The sequence below is a fragment of the Takifugu flavidus genome, chromosome 9 (assembly GCF_003711565.1).
Source record: "Takifugu flavidus isolate HTHZ2018 chromosome 9, ASM371156v2, whole genome shotgun sequence".
Taxonomy (NCBI): domain Eukaryota; kingdom Metazoa; phylum Chordata; class Actinopteri; order Tetraodontiformes; family Tetraodontidae; genus Takifugu; species Takifugu flavidus.
In genome coordinates, this window is record NC_079528.1 from 3,126,550 (window position 1) to 3,147,895 (window position 21,346).

Consider the following 21,346-nt stretch of genomic DNA (forward strand, 5'->3'; position numbering starts at 1 on the left):
CACAAAAAAAAGGAAATTCACACCTTTGCAGAGAGGAGCCCTGGGTTATGGGTCATGAAGCTTTATTTCCTTCAGTTGATAAGACATAGCTAGTACTGGCCCAGAAATGGACCTTTTACAAGCCATGAGTGGTGCTAGTCATGGAGCGGTGAGTCAGTCACAGTATCTCTGCAGGTGGTGAATGCTGCATGGCTTATGGCAGCACTGCTCCACGATTCCTCTCTTGACCTTGGGCTCATTGTGTCCTGACAGGACCTTCCACAGCCGCTGCTGACGTCTAGCTCTGTTGGACAGGAACCCTTTGAAGTGAAGAAAAGTTTCCATAAGCCTGCGTTTGGTCGCTGCTGCTGCACAGCCAACCTCAAATTCCTCCAACTACATTTTTAGAATGTTGACACTTTAATGGAGTCTTAATGGTTAAGCAATCTGATCTTCCCAATCCATTTAGGCTTGTTAGTCTCTGACTTTAAGAAGTAGAAGCTCCAGAGGCAAAGAGCTCACGTCTCGAAAGTTCAGACTTTAAAACATCAATAGGTTGAAGCTGGTGTTCCAAATAATACATGTAGGGAATAGCATAATGAGGAATTTGGGGATTGGATGAGATTTGTGAGCATTGAATTTGTAGGATTGCAAAAGGCAACAATAAGAAAGCCAGAGTCTGGCCGCACAACTGAATTCAAAAGAGGCTGGAGGTAGGCTGTGCACACTAATGATGTTTACACAGATTTACACAGAACAGATTTAGTTCATGGAGGGTTCCAGCATGCCTTCTTTAAACATTTTTCTTTCTGCCAGCTAGGATCCAAATTGGCATTCTCATTACGCGGCATCTGAACTTTGAATGTTACGGAAAGACACAAAGGTTTTCAATGTCGCTCCGTCCCTGACGGATCTCCCACGGGCAAAGGCGCAATTAGGACATTTCAAAAGGCCTCACCTAGCAGATCTTCCACATCCCGTTTGTGGCGGCGGTCCGGGTCTGCGAAGAAGCCCCGCTCCCCGCAGACGAAGTAGAGGGCGTCCACCAGGTGGGAGCCACACAGGTGCTGGGCGGGAAACGGAGACACCCCCGGAGAGGAGAGCACCAGGAGCAAGAGCACAGACACCTCCCATAGCCTGGCCATAGGAGTGAGAGTTCTTGAATGGAGCATAGAAAGGAAAGCACACATACAGGATAAAAGAGCAGACATCTAATCAATATTTTATTATACTCTGGTTCAAACCTGAACCCACTTATTAATATTTAATGTCTCAAGGCAGAATGCTTGAGGCTAAAATGATAAAATTGATCAGGACCGCTCTCGTCGTAGCTTTTTCTTTTTGGATAAAAACCGCCACAAAATTCCTTTGATTTGGAACCCGGGACTAAAATAGTTGAGGCCGGTTTAAAGCGCCTATAAAACCCAACACCTCTTTTCATCGCTGGTGAATCAAAGGCCAGGTGAGTTCAAAAGGATAGTGGGAGGAGAAGTCACATTTAGTTCAAATCTCTAGGAGGAAAAAGAAGCAATGAGCATGCCTGTTTAAAATTTGTGACAGGAGTCGGAGGAGCTGAGGTGGTCCCGGGGTTCGAGGTTCGGTGAGAAATCCCTGCAACCAAACTCTCATCCTTTCAGCACTTCATATTTACAAGGCAAACATTTTAGAGGAGCACCACCCAAGGTCGCGCTTGTTACTCCTGCACAACTCCATTGTAAACTAAATTGAAAATTGATTTAATTCTTCTCTCCTTTTTAACACCTTTTCAGTCGCAGCACCGCGCAATGTAAGTCGGAGCAGAGCTCCCGGGTTCCCAGCTCACCGCCGTCGGTACTGAGTTTGCATCCTCAAGGTCAGTCCCCACCGGGCTGACCGGCCCCTATGGTGAGATTTCTCCAGAGTGACTGACCTGCACCAAGACTAGAGAATTCTTAACAGTCAAATCCCATTTGTGATGGATACTCCCTCAGGTTGAAGGTTCAGCTCCATTTTCAAGGTGAAAAACATCTTCAGCAGTGGTTTAGAAACTATATAAACCTTTTGTGGACATCCTAGAGTGTGCTGCAGATGATTGGATTGAAAATGAATCATTTTAACAGTGTCTTTAACAATGCACCTATGGCAGACGTTACAGCAGTAGCAGAGCACTCTATCTTGCCCGCCACTCCTCTATCCTCCTTGGCTGTGCGCCAGGCTCTTTGGCCCAGCAGATTGGTTGAAATATAGATCCCACCGCTGCACTTCATCCACAGTTACACACTTGGGTTAAAAAAAAAGAAAGAAATTTTGATGGAAAATGGGAGGGGTAAAAAAAACTGTCTCACCTGTGTTGAGGCCCTCTTGCAGCAGAGCAGAGAAGAACAGGGCAGAGACCTTGAGAAGTAAGAGGGTGCTGAGAACATCCCCACTTGGCTACCTGCACGCTTTAGAACTCCTCACCTCCACCTGGACTTTATCAGGCTCAGCGTAAATCGCTGTGGCCCTCACATTAACACCCTGATCTGTAAGCATCCTGATCTGTTGGCGAATGGCACTAAGTCATTTAACTGGGACCAACGTGGACTGACAGCAGAGTTAAGATCAAGTTTAAAAGGGCAGAAGCCACAAGATTTGACGAACGCCACCCCTGCTGTGCTGCGTGCTGTCCTGTTGTTCAGATGTTCAGTTGGCAACAAACAAACACCATATGCTCCGATGGCTACGGTGAAGATTAGAAGATTCTTACTGACCACTGGTGGCGCATTTCTATACTGCAGAACACTGTTAGCTAGATTTTTTGTTTCTTTGTTTTTGTTCGTTTTAACACAACTGAGATCCCCCCACCCCCACCATGCCAAAGTGGCTTTGAGATTCACATAAAGCAACATTTTGAATGTTGATGCTGGGTTCTGCATGGATTGCATATGTTTTTTATCATTGTTCAGAACGCCATATGTAGCCACTGTCACTGAAACTCTGACATTTAGTGATGTAATCATGTGGCCTGCTGTGTGCAGCCCTCACATTTATTTTAGTGCCTGTTTAGCTGTAATGTTTCCAATTTGCCCAACATGGCTGGACAACAATGCATGCAAACACATCTGAACGTTCGAACCAGGGGATCCACATGGAGATTTTTTCAGTCCTTTTTTGTTGTTTGAACCTTTTTCTTGCCAGGTAGACAGCTAACTTATTTCTTTACTTCACTGACACAACCAGTAATCTTCATTCATCTAAAATCCTTCATCGAGTACAAAAAACATTATGTCGTACATGTTAAAGTGTCTTTTTCTAATAACTGAAGCAGATGTTCATCCCTTTAAAGACTATTTTTTAGCTAAATGTTCGCTGCAGGAGGGCAGGTCTTTTACACCTTGTTAATTAGAGAGGGGGTCTTTGGAAGAATGATAAAAGAGAATAAAGGAAAGCCATTCAGCACCTGGGTGCTGTGATGTGAAGAGGTAACAGGAAGCAGGAAAGGTCCGACGCTGCTCCCCTTTCAAAGTCCTTCCTCGGGGGAAAACCATGCGCGGTGCTGCAAACAACAGGCACATCAAGTGGTGGAAGACTAACAGACGCATTAAAACACCCAGACAGACAGAAGTTGGGCGGAAAGTCGGCTGGGTCCCCGAGGGTGGGGGTTGCGTAACTCGCCTTCTCTTCTGCTGTGTTTGAGGAGATAAAAGGGAGCGAGAAGTTCAGTCTAGTGCGATGCTGTTAATCTGCTCTGATAGTCAGCCTTTTTACTCCCATAATTATCCCCAACTTTCAGAGCAGGAAAACCGAGGAGACTCACAACATCAAGTGAATCTTTGACTTGTGCAGCAGACAACAGAAGCGGCTTGGATCTCTATTTCTTTTTTAAAGCCCAGATCTAAATAGGCGGACGTAATGAGACAGATTTCCTAAAGTCAACTTTGTGAAGTGGATGCTTATACGGAAGCTCTGAGAGGCTCCGCGGATGCTTAGACAGAGCAAACCATTCAATATTGAATGAAATCCATTAAAAATAATTACTGCGCGGCACAAGGAGAAAGCATCAAAAGTGTCAAAAGCTGCGAACTTTCTTTTCTCTTTTTAATATTTTTTTTTTAAAGAGATCTTTGCCAAGGACAAACTGTTTGGACTCTGGCAACTCAAGCAGCTCTGTCGCACGCAAACGTTGTCTCACGCCTGCGTGCACATACACACCAAAGACAGACCCGACACATCCGCCTGTTCCAGACCCTGCACCCCGTGTGTGTCATGGCCTGCTGGCTCAGATACTTGACAGAAGATCACAGACTTTCAGGAAGTGTTAGTGTGTGTGTGTGTGTTTGTGTGTGTGTGTGTGTGAGAGAGAGAGAGAGAGGAAAGGCCACCGTCGTGTCGGCTGTCCCATCCAGCCTTGACAGTCGCTAATGCAGTACTAACCTCTGTCATGACCTACTTTGTTATTCCACCTTTGCCTGGACCCTTGGATCACACACACGTGGACACACACATGGTGATAATGAGCCATACGGCTGTAACATAAAAGTGTTTTTTTCTTTTTTTTAATAACCGCCAGTCTCTGGCCAGCGAGCGTGCGTGGATGCGTTCGAGCAGATTTAATGATAAAGTTGACAGGCTGAGTTGAAGGACCGAGTCTGGTCAGAGCATCAGATGACAGCTGAGAAAATGGCTATGTGTAATAAATTTGACGTGCGAAGTCCCCCCTGAAGGCGGTGGCATGCGGCAGGATGAAGGGCCACTTTGATTTTTCAGGCCGGAAGATGAATTTTTGCTCAGGCTCCCACGGCTGGTCTCTTCAAGCTGGGCTCGGCGTGAGACCAGATCATTCGATTTTGGAATTGGCGATCATCCAGCGTTGGAGGTGTTTGAGGCCTCCTGCTTTTGCTGATTGATATTAGCGCACCAGGCTTGTTTCCTGTTGGGATTCTCATTGTCATATCAGAAGTGGCAGGAATGTTATTTGTCTCTACTTGGATAGTTGAACTTTTTCATGTTCCACAGACAACAAACTCTTTAGGCAACTGTGTTGAGGGAAATGGATGATGTGAGAAGGTGCATAAAACTTCTAACAGTGTTTCTGCATCGATCAGCAGTTTGAACAGCAGTTTGAACAGATAACTGTAACTCGCAGCACCTGATGATTGATACAAGGCTTGTTGTCCTTAGCAATAATCACCATCTTTTGCTTTGTATTAACAAAGTATCCCGTATGTGACGAACAAGGGTTCAAGTAGGCATTGAAATTCTGAATGTCTGGCGTGCGTCGTGAACTCGACGGGACAAAAGATCCATCCAGTCTAATCTGTCATTCTGTCCCTGAGTTACAGTGATGAATAATAACAAGAATAAAAATGCACTTGTGGAACAATTTGATTACAGAGAGAGGTTGACCTGGTGGCCTTTTGGAGATAAACCGTAATTAATGCATCTTTCTAGTCATCTTTTGTCCAGTCGTCCTCAAATATGCAAAGAGAAGACTAAAACCGTAAGAGCTGAGATGGAGTTTGTGGATATGCGGCGTTTGTAGCAGCACCACACACGCTGACAGCCTGACGTATTGGCGGGATGAACCGCGTGTCCTCTTTTCTGACAAGAAGACGAAGGGGGGAAAAAGGCTACAGGTAAAGATGGAGAGATTTCAGCACTTTTCATTATTTTGAGGAGAATGTGAACAGCAGGTTCTGTCGAGGAAAAGGTCAGAATCAATCAATCCAATGCTCTTCTCCAGCCCACCTCAAATTGCATATTGACTCAGTGTAACAGTCTCCACGCCTGTGGACTGGATATATGTTGACACCTTTAACGCTGCAGCGCAGCTTTGCTGGGGGACTATTGATGGGCGGCTGTTGGATATCTCAGAGTTGAAGCTACTAAGCTGTAACTGTGAGTCATTCCCCCTAAATCCCATGCAATTTCCCCCTCGGAAGCTTTTTTTTTTTTAACCCCTCTTGTGCATGTGAGTGAGGTGTGTACGGGTCTGGACCTGAGGGCCATAGAGGAGAATGTGTCTTGATATGTAAATCTGTACCTTTCCTGTGCACGTGGAGAACCGTCTGTGTGTTTCCTGGAGAGCGGGAGATGCTTCCGATAGGCTCCTCCCAGCCAACAGGATCCTCTGGATGCTCGGGATTTCATCGTGGCTGATTGCGATTGAATTATCCGCCTTCATCTTTTAGAAAAAAAACAAAAAACGCCGATGAAAGAATTCCGCCTCGGGAGCTGCAAACCCTGCCGCTTGGTAATATTTGAGCTGCTTCCCCCACCCGTTGCTGATGAGTCTCAGGACGGGCAAACCAAGAATTTGCTGAACGGCGTCTGTAGCACGGTTCTGCTGGGTTTAATTCTAATCATGCCTTAATGTGTCCAAGTGAGCGCAACCTGCAGTGTACATGCAAATAGGCCACATGGGATGATTAACCAGGGGTAACTGAATTAGGTCTGACAAACAGGAAGCAAGAGAAGCGTCCCTGCTGAAGTAAAGAGGCGTTGCAAGAAACAGAACAGTAAAAGAGCAGAAAGGACTTTTTAAGAATGAAACCCACACAAGAATTTCAAATCCTGCTGGTCCTTTAGTCAAACCCACCTTGAAGGGCAGCTTTCACCTCTAGTGTTTGTTCATAAGAGCTTCTCTGATGACCTTTTTAGCTGCAGGTAAAGAACAGAAGGTGTTCAGTAGGTAACTGGCGTATTCTCACCACAAGTGTTGCTGGAGCTCTGGTTGGCTCCCGAGTGAAGGTTGCATGTTCTCCCAGTGCTCACTTGGGATTTCTTTAGATTAAAGTCATGCTTTTTGGGGTCAATTGGCGGCTCCAAATCACCCATGTATGAGTCTGTGGGGGGACAGAATACTGGCCTGGTGAGAGACCACGAGACGAGACGAGACTCCCAGCGATGGGCCTTCACACAGGCAGAGATAAGTGCTGTTTGACAGGGGTGGGTTGGATGGATGGATGCTTGATAGATATCACACACAGAGATATAGGAGGAGTATTGGAGAAGAACAGCTCGTCTGTGCATGATCATAATTTTTGGCGGCAGCCGAGGAATCCCATCTGAGGCTGGAGTAATTGCAGCCATCAAGTCCACTTGCAGGATTTCGAGCTGACTACGCCGCTTCATGGAGCGAAAGCACAGCTCATGACTTCTTGAACAGTCCTCTAATCTCCCGTTATATGCATTTTGGAGTTGGGACAGTGATTTCTGCGCCACACTCCACTGGTTCCATCCTGGGCCTTGGCTCCGGCCCGGCTTCAGCCCCGCTCAATAGAAGGCCGACGGGATGTGAATCTTTCTGACTGCTGCAGACGAGGCGACTCGGCTGGCAGAAAGCCTCCCTTCGCAGCTCGGTGTCATACATTATCGATCTCTCTTACTGTAGGCGAGCAAGTTTTAAATAAAAAATGAACCGAACGATCCCGAAGCCAAAATCGTTCTGCTGTTTTTCGGTGGCGGACCAGCTGCCCGGAGACTCGGACGTACAGCTGATATATATGAAGCTCCGAACAGGCCACAAAACCAGCGTCCTCTTTGAGTGAGCTGTTTCTGAATATCAATGGGGGGAAATTACTTCTTCACTTGATGAACTGTGGAAGAGGATGATTTAAAAAATAAAAAAATAAAAAAATAAAAATCCGTGGCCTTGCTTTTGTGTGTTTAGACCATTTTCCCTTTGGACTCGATTCCTGTGGGTGTCGACCATTTCAGACCCGAGCAGATTCCGCACCGTAGGAAGGGATTTTTATTGCTGCATGCACACAATAAACAACAGAGGCTGTTTCATCATTTCAAGAGCTGCACCGTTTTATGGCAACAGTCAAATTCAGAGAGAAACATCAAAGAAACGATTCTAAATGTGAGCAAGTAAATATTAGTTCGGAATCCTTCACGCTAACAACCAGCTAAAGGACAAAAGGGATTTTAATATGACTTAAATCATGTGGAAAATTAAGGATTATAGCTTATCCATTAAAATAGGGGAAAAAGACACAAGTAAAGGATAGAGTGAGAGTGATTCAGCATGGCCAACCTGACTTTCCACAGAGGCAGTCCTTCTAATAGAAGCCCCTTGATTTATAATCAAGACTCTCCACAATAGGAGCCATAATCGCTTTTTATTCATATTTTTATTTTATGAAACCCGATGAAAGGGGTCACGGCTGCCGTTAAGGGGATTAATGGCATGTGTTGGGTAAAGAAGATGCTCTAAAGTCATAAAAAGTTAATGCTGTCATCTGCAAACTCCTGTCCTGATTGAGTGGGAGGGGCCAAAAGGCGCTAATAGACATAATTCAGGCAGGTAATGTCGGAGCACTGGGGGACGAGATGGACATCGCTCGGCGCCATTACGGGGCGTGTGCCGGCGCACTGGCACATTAACGTCTGTTATTTATGCCCCGTAATGAAGACCATAATGCAAATTGGAAGCAACTATAAATATGGGCAGGGAAAGTGTAATGTGGAGCGATAATCATTGATGCAATTAAGGTGTCGGACACATGCAGGGTGGTCTCGGCCTCCGCTGACTTTCTCCTCTTCCTTCCACCGAGGCTGTATTTCAACCTGAACCACTGCATTAAATCAGACAGGTGGGTGTCAGCATAAATCCCCCGTTCTGGCGCGAGGAGGCTGGCATTTTAAATATGTTAATACCCAAGCAGTAAAGCCATCGGCTAATCAGTCTCAGCGTTTATTGACAACCCGTATTAATGTTGTTAGTGGTGTTTCTCTGCTTTAACTGGCATGAGGGTGTGTCTCTGACTGGTCCCAATGTGCATTTTTATGTGAGGCACATAAAGAGAGAGAGGGAGAATGGAGGGAGAGAGGATGGAGACAGACATGAGGAGGAGTCCGGGAGCTGAAGTGACCCTGCAGACCAGGCGCACTGTCTGCTCCAGCTTTCATCTTTCACTGTCACGCCGCTCCCTTTCACCCTTTTCTTGTCTGGTTCCTTCTCTCCCTATTCCCCTGCCCTTACCTCCTCGGCATCGTCTTTTCACCCACCCATGTCTGCCCTCGTTCATGTGGTTACATCTGTCTGCCATTATCATTTCTCTCTCGCTTTGCTTGCTTCTTGCGCGGCTTCCTTTCCCCCATCAAATAACATCTCCGCCTTCCTCCCTTTCATTTATGTCCTTTACATCACGTCTCACAGCTTTATTCGCTGATTCTGAGGATGGAGGCCTTTTATTTAAAGGTGTGTGTGTCTGTGTGTGTGCGTGCGTGCACGTGCATGTGCGCTCAAGCGTGTGTGCCCTACATAGGACAACCACAGTTGTTGCTAGGTGCCGTGAAATGATTTGGATCCATAAATAAAGCAGCTACACTGAGCTCAAACTTCCCAGCTATTTCTTACAAGAGTCAGTCTTTTAAGTCATAAATGATGGAGGGAAATGCAGAACGTGTTCATCTCCATTGGAACTTGCTGCCTGAATGGACCAAAGGTTCCCTTGTACTGAAGCAGTTTTCACAGTCTTGGCAAGAGTGAACTCTGTGTCCACAAAAAAAAGAAAAAAAAAGAAAGAATCTTTTCTTTTTGCAAAATGTTGTTAAGACCTTGGTGCGGACTGTCAGGTGTAAACACACCCTCGGTGCACTGCTAATACAAACAGACTGAAAACTGGCTCGTCAAAAGGGTCAGCCCAGGGGCGGGGGAGAGCGGGGCCATTTGTTTATTTGTCAAACGCCAGTTATCATTTTATGAGAAATGGGAGATGTGAGCGGTGTGATTGAGTCAGCTGTTGTTGCCGCAGCGACGCGATGCCTTTCTTTTGTGCCCCAGTGCTGCGCAGATATTGGTGCCGCTCTGATATCTCTGCCTAGCATGCAGTTCTCGGCCGCTCATTTACATCCCTTACGAGTTCCGGCGCTTTAGAGGCTCTGCCAGCAGGTCATGCCGGACAGAAGGCTTCCAGAACACTCTTCCAATTTGAAAACCCAGAGCCGCTTTGGGCATTTTTTTGTGTGCAGACCACATGAAGAGTCAGGTTTCTAGGTCCATTTATATGGGTTATATACCATATATTTAAACTCCGAACGGATGCACCACTCTCTCGACTTCAAATACTCACTCCCCACACTCGACCACAGATAACACAGAGCTGCGACTTTAATAGCAAAATAACAAAAAGCACCACCCTGGAGAAAAAAAGAAGCAGATTCAACAAAGCCGGTATGATAACGAAGCTCTGTCGGGCTGCGTGCATGAGATGGCGCATTCCCATCTTTTGACAAGATGCTAGCTGGCGGGCTAGTTCAGACGAGGGTCCAGTTTTACAACCGGATTTAAAAACAGAAATCTTTTACAGGATAAGTAAAGTCTAACATCAAAAGTCAGTGTAACTGTGACCGTCCACGCTGACACAAAGTGTCGCGTGACCTGCAGCGATGTGTCTTTGCTTTATGGCGTGGAATTGCCTCAGGTGAATCTGTCTAATAGCAACTGTCCTGTCTGTCCCTCGCAGGCTCAGATGACTTTGTTCTGTCCCTGTGAGGAAGCACAACTGTTTAGGGCATTGTCTGTGTGTGTGTGTGTGTCTGTGTGAGAGTGTGTGTGCGCACACACATGCAGGCATGACAAAATCGGAGGAGCAGACAGATCAGAAGGTCCCCCTGCTTGTACCCATTTTTCCGCAGCAGCGTCCAAACGCGTGCTTGGAGCACGCCTGTGTCACAGCGTGAGGACCGCTCCGCGCACGTGCACGCTCGATTCCCGGGCCAAACGCTGTCATTCCACGCCTGTCACATCCTGTTAAGCGTCGCTGACGCCCCCTTCCTTAATACCTCGCATTCACTTGTCACCTCCAATGTCAATTCAGACGTTCCGACATAAGCGGCGTCCCGGAAACCGCCATCTGATTCATTACACGCACAAGAAGAAGAGCGCAGCCACCACGAGCACATCTCCATCAGGTGCACTGCCAAATCTGAAACTTCATTTCTCACACGACTGTGTAATATTTAGTTGTGCTGCTGCAGGTGTTGCTGATATTATCCGATCCATCATCATTAAAACAGATTAGGTTGTAAACAGTGCAGATAGCCTGTGGAAATGAAGCATCAGCCTTTAAATATCTGCCCATTTGTAATGTGTAATCTCATACAGGCGTGCCACGCGCCCACCTTTGGTGGGTGAAAGCACGGGTAGCGTTTGCATGAATGTGAAAAAGTGGAGAAAGAAGGAGACCGCGGAGTTCCTGACTGAGCGAGTTTTGAGTTTGACAGCAGCACAGGACTGTAGCGGTCAGGCGGCGTGTGTGCACAATCCAGAGAAGTATCCATTTTTTATACATCCATCAATCCAGCCATCACCTTTACCCATTTATCCCGCGTGGTCCCAGTTGACTGGAGTGTCTCCACAGCTCGGAATGAGAGAAAGCAAAGGTCAGCTTTCTATATATATTTCTCAAAACTCATACTTCTCGCTTTCCCCCCTCGGAGGGTTCGCCATCGGCACAACATCAGAGACCCCCCCTCAATCGGCTGACAGTCTTTGAACCTGCCTGATGAGAAATGGTACGCCTATTTTGTTTGCTGGAGATCTCAAAAATGTTCCGGCGGCAGCATCAAGCAGTCCAGAGCGCAGTAATAAGCTCAATAATACCTTACAAAATCTACAAATAAATAGACAAATACCACAGTTTAAGCATTTAATATAAGAGCTATAAATGTTAATGTGGACTAACGATAAGATTATGATATATTTTCCCCCCGTGTCATCAACCAGACCAACCACATCTCCCATTTTTGCTGGACACATTTAAATTCAATCACTCTGCTGCACTGAAGTTCTTTTAATTCCTTTTTTTAGTCTCCTGCATTCGTTGATTTTTTTTTTCAATTTAGTTTTTAATAGCTGTAACAAGAAAACTGCAGTTAAAGATTTTTTTTAAAATGCCAAAATTTCTAACTTTTATTTAGAGCAGCATTATTTAGACCACTTAAAATAAAATTTGAGTGGGAGATGTGTTTGTCTGTGTTTTGCCGTACTTGCTACTCCCGAGTACCAAGATTCACACTCTACAAGCGAAGTGAGGACATTTTTGGCCGGTCCTCACAACTTCAAAGGACTGTTAGAGGGTGAAGACATGTTTTAAGGTTTAGGTCAGGGTTGGGGTTAGGGGTTTAGTTGGGAGGGTTAGTGTTGGGATAAGGCCCTGGGGAATGCATTATACCTATGAAAGACCTCACAAAGATAGGAATAGAAGAGTGTGTGTGTTACAGTGGTGGTTATTTCCTTTATCTTCACTGTTACCGTGTTGTTTTTTGATAAATGGGCCAATGAGGAAAGCTCAGTTTGTGCTAATCACGTTCTGCGGCGCTACTAAACACCAATTAACCTTTGCTCACAAACGCTGTATGGGCACACTTTCCTCCAGAAAAATGCTGGGCAGTTGTTCTCCGCACTTCTGGAGACCTAGATGAAACACCAAGATGCATCGCAGACGTGTCTGCACACATTTATGTGCACTAAGGTCAAGTAGACGGGCCTGAGCTCGAGTCATTCTTCGAGTTCTCTGGTTTTGGACAGTGTTGGAAGAACTGCTCCTTACTTCACTGCTGATGTCGGCATCCTTTGCCTGATTTGAGCAGATGTTATATTCGTCCATCAAGTTCCCGGTAGCTCCAGCATTAGAGTCAAAGTCAGATCAAAGTCAGGCTGCAGACGTGCCCACAATGTGCTCCGTCCACCGCTGACAGTGTAAAACAATCCAGATATTCTCTAACACCTCCTAAAAATCAGCCTTGCTGACTTGTTGGGGTTCAGCCACATAAAATCAAAGCTGGATGTCAGCAGAGAAGGCAAGACCCAGCTAGTGAGGGCGGGAATGAGCCCAGAGAGACAAGGTCAAGGTCAAGGTCAAGCCAAAGTGGAAAAGTAAAGGACAGAAATTGAGCTTCGAGTCATTTTGGAGCCCAGCAGGGACTTATTTTCTTTCATTACAAACATAAATTCGTAAACTTTTTTATACTTTTTGGGACTTTCACGGTAGCGATTGTGAGTTAGCGAACACCGTTTTCGCCTTATTGATCGGTGCTGCAGCAAAACGTTGGCCCTCCAAGGGGCCTCTCTGTTGTGGCGGGGGATGAAGGAGCTGAGAATCAGCTCCAGAGATTTCTGCGGTTGTTATAGCGATGATGACACATGGCTGCAAACGCTTTGAGGATTTGGAGGTAATCATGTCATTATTGTTGATAAAGATGCGCGACATTTGTGGAAGTCCCCTCAAGCTGGCAAAGCACACGAGTTCCTACTCACTTAATCAATCTTCTTGCCATAAACACGAAGGTGCTGCTTTAAAAAAAAGAAACTGAAAAAATGCAGTTGATGGAAATTAAGGTGAGGCTTTTAATGTCTGACGTGTCTTTGACTTTGAAACTGGAACTGCATTATTCTTTTTAGTTAGGGCTCCTGCTCTAATCACGCCTGGTTAAACGGTTTTATTTGGAGTGTGGCGCTTGGTCCATGACTAATTTAACAGAAATTGTTCCGAGTTTGATCCAGTGGTACACATTCTACAGAAAACGCAACATGAACCCACTTAATAGAGCTTCCAGAAATAATAGCACATCCATTTAGTCAGAGGGTTTACTTTTTATGTATAAATATATATTTTTTGAGGGCCTTGCTCTCCACAGATTGATGGAAATCGATTCCTGTAGCATCAGCGACAGGGTTTAATCTACATTTCTTGTATAAATCGGCACTAACCTTGACTGATGCTCCAGCCAAACTTTCCATCTCAATTAAACCTGTAAATTATAATTAACGGCGCTGGCAGCACCCGTCTTAGTTTGTGTGGCCATATGCTCCTCTCCCCCAGCTTCACAACAGCTGAATCAGTAGCTGTTGCTTTTAACCAGAAAACACAATATGACAGGATTTGGCAGGGTTATTTATTTATTATTTTATGGCCACTCCTGTTGCCAAGTCCCCGCTGACTTGGATGGCCAGTAGGGGGCAGTGTTGCTCTTCTGCAGCTGCCCCGCATGTTGCCGAGGTCCACGCCTCGATTAGCGGGTTTCCAAACTCCTGTGTGCTTTGGCTCCTGCCTGCTTGGACTCTAAACTTCAATTTTTAGGCAGTTTTAGCAATAAAAGTGTCGCCTTAAGAGCATTAAAATCAATGTCTATTGTACATGAAACAATTCTCCCCTACATCCCTCACACCACTATTATTGGCTAACTGCAGAACAAAATGATCATTTCACAAAAAAAGAGAGAAACGACAGTAAAAGCCTGAATAATCTTACATTATTAACTGCAGCGGTTTTGCAAATCAGGGCTCCTTCACTGTCTACAATAACTGATTGAACATTTGTGCCTGGATTTAAAAAAAAAAAAAAGAAAATGAAGGGGAAAGAAAAGCTTTCAAGCTTTGCTAAGTTGCCATCCGCTGTTAAGCATATTGTTGATTTCAATGAAAATTAATTTTCTTTCATTTCAATTTTGTAAGGTCAACTAAGTTTGAATGGAATAATGAGTCCACTATTATCATTAAATACGCTGTGATTGGGCCTGGACTCGACTGAACGCTTTATACGCTTGAGACAGAAGAGGGAAATTGTGGGTGCAAAACCTTCTGGGAAAACGATAAGAAGAAGCTTCTCTTTGTAATGAATCAATTGTGTCTTCGGCAAAAGAAATTAATTACGTACCTAAAAATCGAAATAGGAAAGAGAGTTAAGCTCCGGCAACTGGCCGAGATGGAAAAGGGTGGCGATTCTGGAAGGAGCGAATAAAACTTTATTATAAGGAGCAGAAGATTTTTGATCTTCAGTGAAATTATGGTCACACAACACATCCCAACTGCTCCGGGAACCAGGTAAAACGGGACAAAGGAAGTGATTGATTGCAGTAGGTTTTTTACAGGACTCTGTGCCACAATTGTAACAAGTGTTGTTTGGATTCAGGTTTTTGTCTTTTTTCAGCCCAAATGCTGTTAATGAAAACTCTTCTTTTGTCGAAGTAAAGATGGTGCCACACAGTTGATCTATGCCCCAACGTTTTTCCATCAGGTGAATTAGAATCCTAATTTTTATTTCATTTTTTTTTTAAGCATGATGAAAAGAACCCATTTCAATAGCTGGCTAGTGGAAGTAATCCTCGGTGGCCAGGGACAAGAGGCTGCCTCACAACAGGCTGCAAGGAGGGACCGAGTGCTAAATCACATGACCAAACCGTGTAGTTATTAAACCAGAGAAATGTTCACAGGAGGAATGACTCATGCTCGGTTTCCTGCTTTTTCTTCTATTATTATCTACTTGATTCAAAGGAAGCTCCATTATTCAGCATCCACAGGCTGGCCGTACAACCCCCCCCATATAGGATGTAGCCTTCACGTGTATCCAGATAGGTAAATAAGCAACGCACATGTTCGGGACGGTAGAATAGAAGGGCCACATTCGGTGGTGATCAGTGGTGCAGGCTGGATAGAAAGGTCATGGAGGTTGTGAATCGCTGAGGAATCCTAATCAGCCCTTGTTTCAACTCTAATTAATTACAGCCCAGAGGGCGAGAGATCATACAGAGGCCTACAAGCTAGCACACATGCAAACAGTGAGCCCTCTACCCAGGGACGCACTGAGAGGTAACCCGCAGCCCTGGATGGTCTCATGCTGCTGAGCACCTATCAGTCTCTGATGCTGAATGCTGAGCCGAGGGCTAGCTCAGGTGCGGCTTTATCTTATAATGTCCCTCTCTCCCTCTCAACCTTTTGGCCCAGTTGGAAAGGTCGCGCTCCGAAAAGGCTACTGACAACCTCCTGAGCACTGGCTAAGTGTTTTCAATTCTCCTTTATGATCCTCATCAGCCAGAACTGATCCATTTACCGGGGACCATTTAAATTTGTTTTCGCTGATGCTAATTGAAAGCTGTTTGACGTCGAGTCCCGAGGTGTGGCCTTGCATTCGTCTGACATCGTGACTAACACGTTGGCCACCGTTTGTTGAAACTGCACCACTGACATTTGCGGTTTGGAGATGGAGGGGAAAAAAAGCATTCCCCATGTTTATGCATGAGTCGGACACATGTCAGAGTTGGTGTGAGCATTGCCGCTGCCCGGAAATCTGATTTGGCCACCAGTTGATGGTGTCTTTCCGTCTGGAACGGGCCACCAACATGGTTTTTTGCAAACGGTCCTTCTATCGGTCAGATCCGTGTTGCAGTGAACATGTTTCCCTTTAACTTTAGTCCAAAGATGTCCTTCATGTCTCCCCATAAGTAGCTGTTCCATCCTGTGAACTTGATGAGCCTTCAATTCATGACTGCGTGAAAAAGATGTGTGCCCATAACATTGTAAATATTTATCTGTGTATTTATTTACGCATGTGATTTAATTTATTCCTTAATATTTACATTTGTGGCAGTAACCAGACATATAAGAGCTCTGGGAGAGCTTTAATTAGCATTGCTACATTTCTGGTGCAGCTCTGTTTGCACACAATAGGGAAAGCAAGGGAACGCCATCATGGGAGACTTCAGGCGAGCGTGCGTGACACGTGCACATTTGTGAAATGGGGCCCCGTGCATGCATAATGGTATTTTGTTCTTGAATTAGACAGTGATGAGGGGGAAATAGTGCTGGCTCACATTCCAGACCATCATGCGCTGTAAAATTGCCATCTTTGTCAGGCCTCAGATCGAAACAGGTGATAAATCATTAAGCAACAAAAAAGATGGACACACTGAATATGTTAACCTTGAGTTAAGCATTTTTACTAATGTGCTGAGTAGGTGGAAAACCAGACCAAACTTCAATAATGCCAAGTTCTCGATCTCATAGCAATGCAGAGTACATATTTTCCTAATCGATAACGGAGCAAATCCTCCACTGTAGGCAAAGCAGGGCTTTAGTATTCATGGGGGCGTCTGCACCTCCCACTATGCTAATAACGCTGTCTTCAGACGGGCTCAGGCAACAATGAGGACTTGCAAATTCAAAGCACAGTCCACGACATGTGTCAGTGCCATCAATATACAGCGCTAGTGCTGCAGTTTCTTCTCCATTTCTGACACCGGCTGACCCCTGACCCTTCCCCTCCAAGCATGGAAGCAATCGTGAAGTTATCGCTGCTCCCATCACATAATGACAAGATGATGACTGGCCTATGGCCCTGTGGTTTACAGGAGAGTTGTTGGAAAGCATCGAGCATAAAAGAAAGGGGGGAAGGATAGGAAAATGGAGAGGTCTGTGCACTGTTATTTACTGCTCGTCACCACTTGAGCAAGCAGAGGTCGCCGGAATTAAATTCCTTTCAGATTTGGAAACTGATGGGAAATCTCCGTTTTCCATGGAGGGTGTTCCGATTTTTCCTGGACAGATAACTGTGTTTAACCCTCTTTCCTGCAGAGACTTTAATCTCTTCTATTAACCGTGTTTAATAAATGTTTAATAGGGTGTGTACATGAGAGTTCATCTAATTTAAGCTATCCTCTGCTGTATTCAACATTAAATGTTTATGCAAATGAGAACTGGATATGGCAATTCCCTTTCAGCTCTGATCTCAAAGGAAGCCATGTATTGACCTAAAAAAAAGTTACGCTTGGAAGAAATGGTTTTAAAATAGTGTCAGTCAAGGTAGATGTGCACGTACATGCGCTTACATGCAAGCGCTGCCATCATTAGGCCAATGTGCCTTGTAGTCGTGTTACTGTAACTAATGAACAAAGCCCAGGTGGACTAATGACTCCGATGTGATTCTCCTGTTCTCGTCTCACTGGAAAGATGAAGAGCCATTTAGTCATTGCCCCCCCCCCCCCCTTCCATCACACACACACACAGCCCCTCCACGTTGATCTGCAACATGTCGGAGTTTTTGAAAAGATCCGCCCACAGCACAATCCCACGTCGGCATGCTGTTTTGGAGTGGAGGAAGAGCGTGCAAGGTTCACTTACACTTTGTCAGGAGATGAATCTGTTTGGCGGCTCAGTCTAGGATGGAAGCATGCACATGTCATGTGATGTGTCTCACCTGTGTCCCCTTGGTTCCCCGCCCTGTCGTGTTTACAGGCCAGGCCTTCCTTTCCCTTGTTGCCAGTTTGTCTGGTCTTTTATATAGTGAGCAGTGCTCCAGCATTTCCTGTCTGAGCGATTCCTCCTGTTTTGACCTTCCTCCCTCATTTCCTTGGTTTTGAGGTTTTGTCGATTCTGCACCTCTGCCTGAGTTCCTCTGAGTTTTGTCTGCCTGGTTTCTGACTTTGCACTGAATAAAAACCCTGAAAACTGCTTCACCCCTGAGTGCTGCAGCAGCTTTGGGTCCCCAGCTTGACGCACTTCTGTCCTCACAAGTCGCCACAGGTTCCTTGGATAAATGGACGTTATCTCTATGACTTCAAATTTTGATGTTTTTAACTCAAAGAAAAAACGCAAAGATGTGACTTGGACCGTTTATTTAGATAATTATTTGCCGTGCACGCGAACCTCCTTTAGGAAACATTAGAGAGCTGCAGGAGAGAGGGGAAAAAGCCCATTACGTTCATTAGAGCGGGTCGTCTCAGGGTTCCTGATGCGCACTACCTTTTCACATGTTCACTACAAAAGAGCTTTTAATGACGATCTTTCATAGAAAAAGCCCTTGATGAATGAAGATGTTTGGGGGGGAAGATGAGAATGTTGTGCTGCCCTTTGGTGAAAGGAACATTTGGTGGTGAGTAATTGGACTGCATCTTTGAACAAATGTGTGTTTAAATGTTGGGATCGAATGGCGCCTGGGGTGTGTTTACCTGAGAAGGCTCCATCCCTCTACCGCGCTCCTTCTCCCCCTCCCACCGTCAATCCCTCTTTTCCTCTCTAATCAGTCCTATAAAGGATATCCACTGCAGTCCTGCAGTCATGGCTCTGCAGCAACAGATTAGGAAGTCTGCACATAGACACACACACACACACGCACACACACACACACACACACACACACACACACTTTGCTACTGGAATTACGAGCCTTTAAATGTGGTCAGGCAGACCCAGACTGAATTACAGGTGGATAAAGGTAGATGCTGCACACATGCGCATTTTTCGCCTCTCTCGTGCAGTAAAATGCCCACTCCGGCGGGCTGCATGGGCTATGTACGTGCAGATGCAAAGCTACACAAAGTAGAGGTAAAGCAGCTCTTCGGACCTGAAGTAGTGCAAACATGCAGAACCGGGCAGCTTTGACGAATTGCTGCTCACTGATGAATTGGTGCATGTGTACTTTGGCTAACAACACTTGGAGTAATGAGCGGGTTGCCCCTAAGGTAACCTCTGAATGCTGAGTTACAGAGATGGATGGAGCCTCGGATCATGGCCATAGGGGAGGGGCGCTCACACACCTGCGTGCGCGTGTTCGGCTCTGTGCCTGTGCATGCACAAAAGTTAGCCGGGTGGTTGAAAGAGTTGCATGAGTAGAATCCCCACACTTTAATGTTTCGACAGCAGACTATTTGTACTATAAACACAGACTATAAACACAGAGAAGAGCACAGAAGCTGGTTCAAGGGCTTTTATTATTCTCCACATGTTGTGCACAAACCCTTTGTGTATCTGCAAATGGCATGTGTGAAGCTAAGGGACGCTAGTAGATGGTGCGGCTAATTCCAGACGTGTTTTTATTTACCCAGAGTACGAAATTGCACCACTTAAGCTGTTTGCGACACTGATTTCAATACCTGCTGAACCATTTGATGGTCCCAGAAATGGGAAATGCTAAAATACACAAGCCAATAATGCACCCCAAACAGAAGCTTTTTATGTTGAATACTCAGGGCAGGATAGCATACATAGATGGAGATGCTGCCAACTTGGCAACAGGGGGAGAGAAGCCGTAGCACCAGCTGTAACCGTGGATGTTTGTGCAGAGCAGAGATGATAACACGGGCGTAAGTGAAAGATCATCTGAAAGTCAAGCACAGGAGTGATAATGACAAAAAGATCTCCCGACTGGAGAGATGAACGATCCCAGGAGCCGGAAGCTCGCTGCTTTCTGCAGCAATGCAGTGCATCTAAATTGCAGGTTTTTATGACGCGTCATCTGATCGCTTCATACAGAACACTGAATGTGATGACAGGCTGTATAATTGCAAATAACGCTGCCTCTGATTTATATTCAGGCATACATTTGCTGGATCAGATGAGGGAGTTAGTAAATCATAAACTACAGGATGTTCTTGCGACGAGAGCATTTTAAATGCTGCATTTTTTTGGAGTTTAAAGGGTCTCTGTATGAAATTCAAACGTGTTTTGAATCCAGTGTTAAGGGTGCCTGTTATAGAGTCAGATCAGGGGAAGTTCCGTCACTCTCGGAGCAGAAAACATCGTCAACCCTATCTTGACGATCAGCACCATCATTTCACATCTCTTCAATACTCCTTTTTTGATGCCAGAAAAAAACAACTTTCCAAATCCATTATAAAGTTGACTTAAATCAAAGAGTAGTTAAAATAAAGTCTCTGTTGTCGACCGCATGTCTGCATCTAAAGTCTGCTAATTCTCTTTATTAAGGTCTTGAACTCCATCAAGGCACGAGCAACATGGTGCCATTATCTGCGTCCCAGGGGCTGATGGGATTAGAGGACACAAAGATTCCCTGGATTAGTCAACCACAACAGAAATGCCAGAGTCAGAAGGCAACCATTTTGTTTACCTTTGTCTTTTTTTCCCCTTATATTCCATTTCCTTGATGGTGTGTTGACTCCCTGTTGAGCGAGGGCGGAGAGTGATATCTTGTTTGGCTCCTGACAGCACCACTTGGAGAGGAAAATGAAAAGAGATGGCGATAACACTGAGACTCGTGCATTCGCACACACCTCCCGCCGGCCCGTCCACCCCACGCTGTTCACAGGGCAATTCGGTCCTCGCAATTTAGGAACCGAGTTAAAGTGGAGGAAAAAGACTAAAATGGTGAGGTAAGGCAAAAGAGAGCGAGAGACCTGGGGAGTGACTGGTGGAATGGTGAGCGACAGATCTAATTTTGAGACGACAGGGAAGTGATGTAATTTTCTGGATGCAATTTGTGTGTTTTTGTGTATACGCGCATCTTGTGTGTAATGTGGAACAATGCAGATGGGGAAGTGGACCTGAAATAGGAGAAGTGCCTGAAAGCAGCCGATTTTCGTACTTTTGGAATAAAGTAAACTGGCTTAAAATGGCAGTTTTCAGTTTTATATTTGAAAAAAAGAAACACAGATCAAAACGCTGTCAAATATCTCCCAATTATTGGTGTTAACATGGCACCTGCTGCCAACTTTATTAAACACGATCCCATCTAACTCTCTCTCTCCCTCTAAGAGCCTTTACAAGGACTCCGGTTTTTCAGGGGAATGATCAGACTTTTGAAAATCTCCATTTTTTCTGGTCTGGGCGATCAGAGAAGTCTGGAGGACGAGCAGAAAGGCCTGATACTGGTATTCATCTAATATG

General features: G+C 45.3%; 1 protein-coding gene and 1 long non-coding RNA gene across 2 annotated transcripts; both read right to left on the bottom strand.

The window, feature by feature from the left end:
* Positions 1 to 24: 24 nt before the first annotated feature.
* Positions 25 to 6,344, bottom strand: LOC130531736 (insulin-like). Its single transcript, XM_057043851.1, has 4 exons — positions 6,216 to 6,344; positions 5,981 to 6,121; positions 938 to 1,137; positions 25 to 299 (listed from the first exon to the last, which is right to left on the bottom strand). Exons 2-4 carry the CDS (start codon positions 6,085 to 6,087, stop codon positions 154 to 156), a joined length of 453 nt encoding a protein of 150 aa, XP_056899831.1. The 5' UTR covers positions 6,088 to 6,121; positions 6,216 to 6,344; the 3' UTR covers positions 25 to 153.
* Positions 6,345 to 19,415: 13,071 nt separating this feature from the next.
* On the bottom strand, positions 19,416 to 20,883 carry LOC130531310 (uncharacterized). Its single transcript, XR_008952067.1, has 2 exons — positions 20,571 to 20,883; positions 19,416 to 20,484 (listed from the first exon to the last, which is right to left on the bottom strand). It is a non-coding gene; the product is annotated as an uncharacterized LOC130531310 (long non-coding RNA).
* Between the last annotated feature and the right edge of the window lie 463 nt (positions 20,884 to 21,346).

Excerpts from the sequence above, each read along its gene's own strand:
- LOC130531736 (XM_057043851.1), bottom strand. The coding sequence starts at position 6,087 with ATGAAATCCCGAGCATCCAGAGGATCCTGTTGGCTGGGAGGAGCCTAT. Across the intron at positions 1,138-5,980 it reads TCTCCACGTGCACAGGAAAG|AACTCTCACTCCTATGGCCA; the intron begins GTACAGATTTAC and ends GCTCCATTCAAG. Across the intron at positions 300-937 it reads GGATGTGGAAGATCTGCTAG|GGTTCCTGTCCAACAGAGCT; the intron begins GTGAGGCCTTTT and ends TTCACTTCAAAG.